The 11,009-nt window shown below is 30.8% G+C and overlaps 1 protein-coding gene across 1 annotated transcript; it reads left to right on the plus strand.

Moving 5' to 3' along the window:
- Positions 1-509: 509 nt before the first annotated feature.
- Positions 510-3,830, plus strand: LOC112797170 (uncharacterized). Its single transcript, XM_025839972.2, has 6 exons — positions 510-955; positions 1,436-1,531; positions 2,221-2,366; positions 2,484-2,681; positions 2,949-3,008; positions 3,403-3,830. Exons 2-6 carry the CDS (start codon positions 1,441-1,443, stop codon positions 3,544-3,546), a joined length of 639 nt encoding a protein of 212 aa, XP_025695757.1. The 5' UTR covers positions 510-955; positions 1,436-1,440; the 3' UTR covers positions 3,547-3,830.
- Positions 3,831-11,009: the final 7,179 nt, after the last annotated feature.

Below are 11,009 nucleotides of genomic sequence, written 5' to 3' on the forward strand. Positions count from 1 at the left end.
TTTATTCCATGTTACATATTTTGTTTACGATAAAAACGAGATAAGTAATCATTTTTTTAGATATTCTATTTGAAAAATTGCGTTATATATATCTTTTTTATATTATAATACAGTTTGGATCGATTTAAAAAATAAAAATGGATATAATTTGTTATTTGAATTATATTGGTTTGATTTTTTAATTTTATTCAAATGATTACGATTTGTAAAGTATCAATTTAAATTTATTTTTTAATCTAATAACCACTCAAATTATTGTGATTTGAATTAGATTGGTTTATATCATATCTAAATTTTAAAGTTTAAATTTTTTATTCAAAATCATAGTTTATCCAAAATTTAAATTTTAAAAAATTATAATTTAGATCATATCTCAACTGAATTTTAAATTTATCATATTATTATTATTATCCCTTGGTTGCTTTAGAAGAATTCTGATTCTTCTAATACGTCAAGAGAAACAAGTCTTGTATTTTCTGTTATATATTTTCTTTCTTTGGAATTTTGACAGATATTCCATTCTTCTCTGTTCAGTCATAAAGATCTTACACCATTCAAATTTCGAAGCCCTAGATTTTGCTGACCTCTTACACCGTTTTAAGATTCTGACACGTCATCATCATATTAAGTAACGACAAATAATGAGAGGCACACAAATTCTTCCATGTAACTTGCCACGCCGAACAACTCCTCAATTGCCAAATCCCAACTTAATTTAAAAGCAACAAACATTTAAAGTGATGTACATCAAATCAACCAATGGGAAATTGAAGATTAGAACAAATTGAGAAAACCAAAACCAACCAACACGACACTCTTAAAAAGTATTAAAGTACTAGGATTAGGGACAAGAAGGAAGAACCACCACATTGTTTCCCTTCTCTTGAGAAGATAAAAAAAAAGGTTTATATTATACTTTTTTTAACAGGGAAGGAATATTACTCGGAAGAAACTAGTAAGACTTCTTTTTACTTATACTTGCCAATCTCCAATCCTCAATTTTAATAGAATTTTGATCTGTTCTTGTTACTGAATTCAAGTGCTCAATTATTAATTGGTTCCTTCTAATGCTTGCTTCAGTTTCTGTTTTTCTGTTGAATTACATCATAGTTGGCATTAGGTGATAGGGTTATCCATGTTGCAAAACTAATTTTCAATCATTATTATTTACCTATTTTATTTGGGGATGGATGCTGAGAAAGTGAGGATGAACTTGGTAGCATACTAGCATGTTTCTGGGGTTTGATTATGTCAACTCAGTTAAGATCTGATTCATGTATGGTCTTGACTAGTCTTTAATTGTTGGGACAAGAGGAAAGAAAGGATGTTGAATATCTAATTTGATAACACTGGTCTATTAAGATAGCATCTTATATTCATGTGATCTTCAGTCTAAGATCTTAGGTTTCAATTTAACAATTTAGAAATATTACAGGAAACATGGAAGGAAAAATGGGACTCTTGTTCCTTGTCATGTTGTGTTCTGCCTGGGCTTGTGGTGCAAGAGAATTGCCAAACTCGGCGAATTCTGGTAAGTCATAACACTGATCATTGTTATCATTCTTGGCTTTCATTGCTTTTGCAGTATCCTGCTTAATATAAAGCTCTTATCTTTTATCAATATTGGTGAAAGTTAAATGTTAGAATATAATTAGGATCAATTAGCATCATTTAGCATATCTGAATATCTTTATTATTTCGATTCTCTTAGTACCTATAAATACCTTTATATATTGTATCATTTTAGACAATTCGGATACACTCAATAATACACAAATCCTTTTAGTCTCTTGTTTCTAACATTAAATATTCGTAGCAGTAAACTATTCATAGTGCAAAGTTTATTGTTTATTGGTTTTGGTGGGATAAAGTAAAATTATGTAAGTGAACAGATGGGGTGGAATATAAATTTTTTGGATCAGTTGTGTAAATTTTACAGCAATTGCCTTGAATGGCCAAAATAGGATTCTAGAGGTCTTGAATAGGTTAGTTAGTCTCCTTCATACCGATTCTTTGAAGACTTATTGGAACGAAGACGAGGAATGTTTTCTTATCTTGATTTGGGTTTATTTCATTGACAGAAATAAGAAAATAGGTTGTTAAGTTTGTTGTTTAACGCGATTCGTTCTTGGCCTGGTGTTGGCAACAGCTTAGTGATTGCATAAAACATGTATTTTCTTTATTCAATTTCATCTTATTGATGTATGTTTGGAAATGCAGAATTGAGTAAAAAACAAGATGTGTGTACACTTTGTGCGGAATATGCTGCCAAGGCACTTGAATATCTAAACCAAAACAAGACTCAGAGTGAGATCATTGAAATCCTTCACAACACTTGCACCCAGCTTCACTCTTTCGAGCGCAAGGTTAGACGTAATTTCAATCTCTTATTTCTTCAGATGTTATAATATCTCACAAACCCCCTACTTAATCTCTCATATCCAATGTGTATTTAGTTCTTTTATCTCTTTTGCATTCTACAGTGTGTCACTTTGGTGGATTATTATGCTCCACTTTTCTTTTCCGAAATAGCTACAATTAGTCCCGGAGAATTCTGCCACAAGGTCAACCTCTGCGAACGCACTGCGAAAATTTCACTACAAATTCAAGAAAATAGCTGCGACTTTTGCGAAGATGCTATGTCAGCTCTATTGGCTAAGCTGAAAGATCCTGACACTGAGGTAAGTAATTTCATCCGTTGCTGCTACTCCAATGAAGTTTGAGATGTGATTCATGTGAAATTTTCATATCACAAGATTGAAACATGTTAGATTCTTTTAGTTGAGAAAGTCTATAGTTTTGAAGCCAAATACAAAAGGATATTGAATAGAAATATGGATCCAAGTGAAAATATATATGTAGTACTTAGATTTCTCTGTCATTTTTGTTCTCTAAGAAGCCCTATAGTATCTTGAATGAACAACTAACCATTTATTCTAATATTTCAGCTGGAAGTCATTGAGACGTTGCTGAAGGTATGCGATACGGTCGACAAGTATGCGAATAAGGTCAGAAAAATCTTTTTTAATGTCATGGAATCTGTCCTTTGATTCAAATTCTGTAATCCATAGAAATTTCCTTGTAATGATAATTTCATGGATTCAGGATTGTCACCACCATCCATTATCCAGCAACAAATTCTAACATTTTATCATACGCGATTAACTACCTTTCCAGCTATGCAAGTTAGTTTAGGTGATGTGCCAAGTTGAAATTGGTGCGTTGTATACTAATTCAGGTACACGTCGCTCCAAGTTCAACTCGGTGCATCATAGCATCGTTCACTAGGCAAACAAACATGCATACCCAAGAGAAATTTTGAAGTGTGATATAGGAAGTGCCAAGACTTAAGAACATAATTTCCTTAACTTTGAATTGTTTTTTTTTTTTCATTTTCTTCAGTGCAAGAGGATGGTTTTCGAGTATGGACCATTGATTTTCAACAATGCTCAGAAGTTCTTGGAGAAAACAGATGTATGCACTGCATTACATGCTTGCAAGGATGATATAGCAGTTAGCCACAAAGCCCTTCTTTCTGACTCCTAAATTCTTATTGAAAAAAAGAGTGTTCTTCTGAATTTGTGGTGTTCTTATTAGGGGAAAGATTGCTATTAACCCTTCATAAGCGAGAGAGCCAGAGTTTAAATTTGATGCATTGTCGCTGTTAAGCAAAGTTTGTTACATTGTTACTCTACTTTCAATATAGTAGTTTGTCATAGTTAACTATCTCAAATGATTTAATAATTTGTGCTTACATGGTGGAGTCTCAAAAGTAAAACATTATATGTTGTATTTAAATTTATGGAAATTAAAATCTTTCTTGCCTTCAATTCATTCACTCTCTATCTGTCTTGAAATTTCGTCACATGAACATTCTTCTTGTATCTACCATTCCATTTCATAATTATTTGCTCTTGTCTCTTGTAAGACAAATAATTGGTGTTACTATTTTTTCTCTCTCTTTTTTTCTTTTCCCTTCTTTTTGAGATATACGTGGTGTTTTATGAGCCAGAAAACTGAGTACAATACTGAAAATTGTTGGCCCTCATGTACCAAATCTAAATCAACTCAAAATCCATGCGTGTTTCGTGTGTTGTGGTACAATTTCAAACAGAATCAACAAACATCTGAAGTTCTTGCAATGCAATAATCTTTCTAGGCTGAACAATAATCTGGAATCAAGACAAGGATCTTTGAAGCTGGGGACACGTGTGGAACAAGTGTCTTTCCTAGTTTCCGTTCGTTCTGGACCGTTTAATTAGTTTTTGCGCCGAACTCCAACACGCTGGACCCTTAATTAGTTAATAATAATATTAGTATTACTATTTATTTTTGTAATACGCCACTGTTTTTTTTTTTTTTTTTTTGGTCTTGATAATACGCCACTGTTAAATGTGCCAGCGTTTTTTTTTTAATTAAATTAAATGAATTGATTCAATTACTGATTGGCCTAACAAAAATTATCTACACAAAATGTGCATGAATAATTGAATCACATACTTCTTCAAGAAGAAGAAAAAATTATGAAAACCAAATCGGTTTATCAAATTGGTAAGGATTAGAAGTTCAAAAATTCAATCGAGATTCATCCAAGATTGAATCAGAAATAATAAAATATATAATTCTTTAAAAAAATGATTTTTTGTAAATTTTTATTTTAAATACTAAAAAATTACAATGATTTAGCCGGTTAATGGGTTTTTAACCGATCTTTTGTCAAATAATTTTCAATTTGAATCACATCGGTCTAATAATCGATTTTTGATTAACCAAATCAAACTAGTCAGTTTAGCTCGAATCTCAAAACCATGAAAAATAATAAGAAAAAGCCAATCTCAATTTAGGTAAAAACAAAAAAAAGTTTAATTTTAAAAATAGAAAGGATATCCAAATAAAATTATGAAAACAAACTTTTCTACTTTAAAATAAAAGTTATGAATTTTTTATTTTTTAAAAACATTAACAAAAAAATTCATCTTTATTATCCATTTTCCCTCTTTTTTCTTTTATATTTATGTGTCAAGTACAAATCAAAACACAAGTCCTCAACACACGATGGAAACAATTGCCCAACAAAATTAATTAAGTGTTTAACTCTTGTAGCCAATGTTAATTGGACAACAACACAACACTGTTATTTGTCCCCCTCTCTTTTTTGGTTGCTCACAGTATTTTCCATCCTGATAGGTTAAGGACTAATTCGTTGCGAATCTGAGCTATATTTAAGTGTCTGTCATTGGCCAATGAGTACTGTATGCATAAAGCGAGATTCGAATACCCGACACTTGATTAATTGGACAAATAAACTGACTACTCAACCAACCCCATTTAGTTTTTTGTTCCCCTCTCTGTTGAGGGTCCACAGTAGTGTGATTTTCACGTCTGTGAGTTTCATATCATGACAATATCAATAGCATATGGTTTTCATCAGTATCTGGATGTGTGTTGTGTAGTGCCTGGTACTAGCAGCCTAACATTAATAATTTTATGGAAAAAGTCCAGCCTATAATTAATTATAAGGTGATGCTTCTTGGAACTTTAATATTTGGATGTGGTTTTTTGTGGAGTGAAGCAACCCACTTCAACTTAGCACCATGTCCCATTTGTGGTACCAAGTTAGAATCTTATTTTTAAAATTTTTAAGTGAATAAAGTTTGAATACAATTTTCAATTTTGAGAACATAAAAGAGTTTAATTTTGATATATAGACAGTTGTAAAATATTTATACAGTCGTGTAATTACAACCGTTCTTTTTTATGACAATTCACGCAATAAATATAAAATATAGTTATTTTTTCTAATATAGCGTTATGTGACTAGATGCACGTTTAAAACAATTTTATACTAATAATGCATCAAAATTACTGCACCGCCGCAATATTTTGAGGCTTTAAAAAAATTATGGTTTAAAATGGCTACAATTTTCTACCCGATATTTAATTAAAAAAATTGAAAAATTAAGGTAGTTTATTAACTCACTAAAATTTGTTAACTACTTCTGAAGAGTTTCGGATAACATGCATAAAATTCTAGATTCAATCAATTTGCCGATATTTAACTCCACAAAAAAAATTAGTAAATCTGTGTCCTGTAAAGTTAGGGGAAGAAAAGAAAGTGAATGTAGAAAAGAAAGTGAATGTAATAATAAGAGTAAAATTTCATTTTGACCTTTGATAAAAATTTTATAAAATTTTTATTTTGTTCTTTAACGAAAGTATGGATTTGGATCTTCTAAATTTTGAATTTTACTTTAGAGAGTAAAGTGTGATCTCTCACCATTTATTTTATAGGTAAGACCAAGAATAAATATGAAAGAAAAACTATTCAAGGGTAGAAGATCATACTTTACTCTCTAAAGTGAAATTCAAACTTTAGAGGATCTAAATTCCGAAAGTATAATTCTATTGCGACTTTTGATAATTAAATTTCGTCAGGCATTCTAATCCTTCTGTCAAAGTTTTCGTCAATAGGAGGAGTATAACTCCAACCCGACTCTTAATCATCACCAATATTTATCCCTATTTTTTGCATTCTCTCTTTGTTTTTTTTCCATTATTTTTGGCCACCATCATCACCAACATCCACTACTATTCTCTTTTTTACTGCATCACTCTATTGTCATCATTCTTTTTCTTTTTGACCAAACTAAAACCACGAAGTGATATCTCTTCCCCTACTTCTCTATTCACCATCGGCAATCCCCCACTGTCATAGTTACCCTCTCTCCTTTTTTCTTTTCCTTATCCTCACAATTCCTCTCTCACTAGCTTGTCCTTGTCTCTATTTGGTTTCACACTAAATTTCAAGTATGCATTTTAAGTAGAAAATTTTGTCTCTATTTAGTTTCACACTAAATTTCAAGTCTGTATTCCAAGTAGAGAACTTTACTTCAAACAAATTAAAATACCGACGCACCCCATAATCACCAAATCACTTTTTCACATAAAATCGATACTTTAAGAAAATATTTATGCTCGGTCATCAAAATCTAAAAAAGAACAACTCATAAGATCATATTACAAACCAAATTCAAGTATTTAAACAAATAAAATTATTCAATTGAAAGGAGGTGGCAGTGGGTTGGTGCAACAAAGAAGAAGAAGGTGATAGTAGGTTGGTGCAGCCAGAACAGAGAATGATAATAAATATTGGTGATGATGGTGGCCAAAAATGACGTTGAGGAGAAGGAGAAAGAAAAATTGGCCTGGTGATGTTCTGATTTGCATAGAGAAGGAGAGGAGAAAAGAAAAAAAAAAGGAGACAAATTATCCATTAAATTATTAACTTAACAGTTTATGAAAATAAGATCTGTTAACTCTAAACAGAAACATTAATGGAGGGAATAGAAGATCTCGTAAAATAAGATTATATTTTCGTTAAAAAACGAAAAAGAATTTTATAAAATTGTTAGAACCAAAGTGAAGTTTCACTCTAATAATAATACCATATTAATTATCTTTGGAAATATGAATATATTGTACTTGTTTATCAAATTTAGGAGCAAACGTAGCTTTTATGTGGGCAATCTCCGAGTCTATTTATCAAAAAAATAATAGTAAATAACATGAAATTAAAATTTCAAAAGCGGTAAAATTAAATTAAACATAAGATTATCTTAAATAATTCAACCCTGTAACTAAGGTTGTATCTAATTTTGAGAACAAGATAAAATAATATACTGAGAATAAAATATAAAAAGTAAAAATATAAAAATTAATATTTTTATATTTTATTTAATAATAAATTAAAATAAATTATAAAAATTTAATTTATTTTGATTTTTTATTTAAAAAATTTGAAAAGATAAATATAATAATAAAAATATAATTATAAAAAATTAATAAAAAACAAAAAAATTATATCTCTTATTAATATTTTATATCTTTTTTAATTCAATATTTTTAGACATAATGCAACCTAATTGAGCTTTTGGCATTGGTGTTGCTTGAAATTGTAAGGCGTGCAATCCATTTTTGCTTTTTGTGACTATTTACTGGTGAAGTGAAGACCACTAGACCAGACTCATATTTTGCAGTTTCTCTTTTCCATTTTCCATTTTTCATTTTTGGGTCTATTTTTTTTTCTTCTAATTTTGGTAATTCATCTTTAGTTTGTCTTTTTTTTTTTTTCATGGCTGATAATGTAAAGGGCCCAGTGTAAAATATAATTGAAGAAAAGAGGAACAAAAAAGAAAAACACCCACTGATTGAAGAAGTGCACCCCACAAAGCATAAGAACTCCCTACCACAAGATTTTCAAATAAAATGCAATGAACTGAGAGGAAAAATTATATGTCCAATCATTTGTGAGGAAGCCATGTTCATTAGAAAATCATAGGGAGCTGAACCTCCATAAAATAAAATTTTAACATGTATAAAATTATTAATAATAATAATGAACAAATATACAATAGACTGATCTCTTTTGTGTAGTCAATTTAAAATGATAGCATACATATGATGATGAGCCAACTTCACTACTTCAGTACTCTGAATATGGAATTATTTTGCATCATATCAAATGAAAATGAAAGAAAATAAGAAATAAAGATAGAAATTCTTTTTTTTGTTATATCGTTAAAAATATTCAAATATAATTTGTCGGCAAAATTACTTTTAAAAATTATATTATTTTTAATATATTTAATGTGTTTGATTAACTTATAGTCATTGTTTGCACAAAAAACACAAATACCCGTATAAAAATATAGATTAAGATCATTTAAAATAAAAAAGTTAATATAACATTAATAAAATAAAAAATTAATTATTTTTAAATTAAAATAATAAGATACATATTTTATAAAAAAATAAAATAATAATAATTAATCTTTTATTTTATTATTTTCTTAATTTTTTTTACGATCGAATATCTATAACCACTCCGCTTTTAAGTTTCCTTTTTCACTTACAGGAACCGCATTCAGTCGGATGGACGTTTGGACCCTACTTAATCTATCCCTCAGAAATAGCAGCATTCCGTTGCAGAGTTTATCAAGTGTGAAGAAAGGAGAAATGAGTTCCGAGATTTTTTTTATTCCCAGTTTCGTCTCGTCCATCGGTTCTTAGTCTTAGAGAAATTCGTGGCGTCAAAAACAAATAGAATCAATAGATAAGATTTTATCGTAAAATCGATTTTCGCCAGAATAAAAAAGATATATATGGTAGAATCGTAACTATAAAATACGACAAACTGACTATAAATTCGCGAAATTCACTACCTGCCCCTGCTTCTTGGTCGCCACAATCCACTATCTCTACCTGTGCTCTAGCTTCGGGTTTACCTGGGTGGGAAACTAACTCTCTAAATTCTAAAAATTGAGTTATCGTGAAAAATCTCATAAAGATATTACATATATATATATATATATATATATATATATATATATATATATATATATATATATATATATATATATATATACTTACCATGACTGAAATTTATAATTTTTTTTGATACACATATTTAAGGTTATATGTGCAAACTACTTTGTAGCAAGTATATTGGAGGCTGCTCTAAACACAATATGGAGACAACCAGAAGGCTTTCGTGTTTTAGATAGTGGAAGTAGCAAATTTCAATTTTTTTTCGAGGATGAAATTGAATTACTCAGGGTGAAGAAAGGGGCTCATTGGTTGTTCAAGAATTATATTCTAAACCTAAAAAGATGGAGAAAAGATTCAACAATCAATGATGCAGGATTCTCTTATGTTCCTATATGGGTACAACTGTGGGGTTTCCTGTAGCAATGTAAAGCCAAAGGATTGGAAAGAAGGGTAGGATAGATGCTGGGAAAGGTGATGGATGTTGCTGTCTTCTCAATGAAAAGAAAGGAGGAGAGAATTTTAAAAATTCAAGTCCTCCTAGACATCACAAAACCATTGAGAAGGAAGATGAGAATCTCGAAACGCAACAACAAAATTATTGACGATCAACTCAAGCATGAGAGAATTGGTCATTTTTGTTATTGTTATGGGTGCATCGAGCATGAGATTAGGCATGTTCAGAAAACCTGGCAAATATAGCGCAAGGAGAAGAAGAAGAAGCGGAATGGAGAGCATGGCTAAGGATAGATCAATTCGGTAGACGAGTGGAGGATAAAAAAGAAAACAACAATTCAAATCAACCCAATGCTACATAGGAATACATACATAAATAGAGAAAACCAATCCCAGTTAACTTGATCAGAGAATTTACAAGTCTCTCTGTTCAGGACCGAAACTCACAAATCAAACAAGATGATCAAGAGGTGCAAAGTGGTTGGAAAATGCTAATAATGGAAGGGAATAAGGAGGAGATCAGAAACATGGAAAGAAGGAGATAAAGATAGAAACATAGTGGCCCAATCAGTAGAGCTAATTCTACCCAAATTAGATGATAGATGCTTCACCTTCAGTGTAGCAGGAGGTAATGAGAGGAGAAGAGAGATTAAGAAATGAAATCTAAAGCAAATAGTAAGGAAAAAACACAACTTTTAAGCTATTTTAGGTATTAAGAGGAAATCTGGAGGATCGGGGGAGAGTATAAGTGTTAAAAAACTTTGTCAGGAGAAAGGAGAAGAGCTGAATAAGGGAGAGGGTGCCACCCAACAATTGGCACCCACGGAGGGATGAAAGTGATGATGTAAAATTGTCGAGGTTTGGAAAAATTCTGACAGTTCACAACATCAAAGGGATATATCTAGATCCCATTCCCCCCAGGTATTATTTTTTTGTGAGACAAAAAAATACCTTGACAGTGGACAGAGTGCTAAGGAGGGAAGGCTACAAATCTATTTTTATAGTTGATCCAATGGGTCTGCCTGGAGGATTAGCAGTGGCTTGAAAGGATAAAGTGCGAGTTCACATAGTAGAACATGACCAATTCTTTGTCTACTTTTTCATAAAAGACCAGCAAGTGGGTTTAAAATGAGATATTGTAGGAGTTAACTTGCATACAGATGAGACAAATAGAGGGTATCAATTTGCAAAACTATTGTAGATAATGGAAGGAGAGAGTGAAACGCTGA

This window comes from Arachis hypogaea, chromosome 4 (assembly GCF_003086295.3).
Source record: "Arachis hypogaea cultivar Tifrunner chromosome 4, arahy.Tifrunner.gnm2.J5K5, whole genome shotgun sequence".
Classification (NCBI taxonomy): Eukaryota; Viridiplantae; Streptophyta; class Magnoliopsida; order Fabales; family Fabaceae; genus Arachis; species Arachis hypogaea.

Coding starts and splice junctions, on each gene's coding strand:
- LOC112797170 (XM_025839972.2), top strand. CDS start 1,441: ATGGAAGGAAAAATGGGACTCTTGTTCCTTGTCATGTTGTGTTCTGCC. Junction 2,367..2,483: donor TTCACTCTTTCGAGCGCAAG/GTTAGACGTAAT, acceptor TGCATTCTACAG/TGTGTCACTTTGGTGGATTA. Junction 2,682..2,948: donor TGAAAGATCCTGACACTGAG/GTAAGTAATTTC, acceptor CTAATATTTCAG/CTGGAAGTCATTGAGACGTT.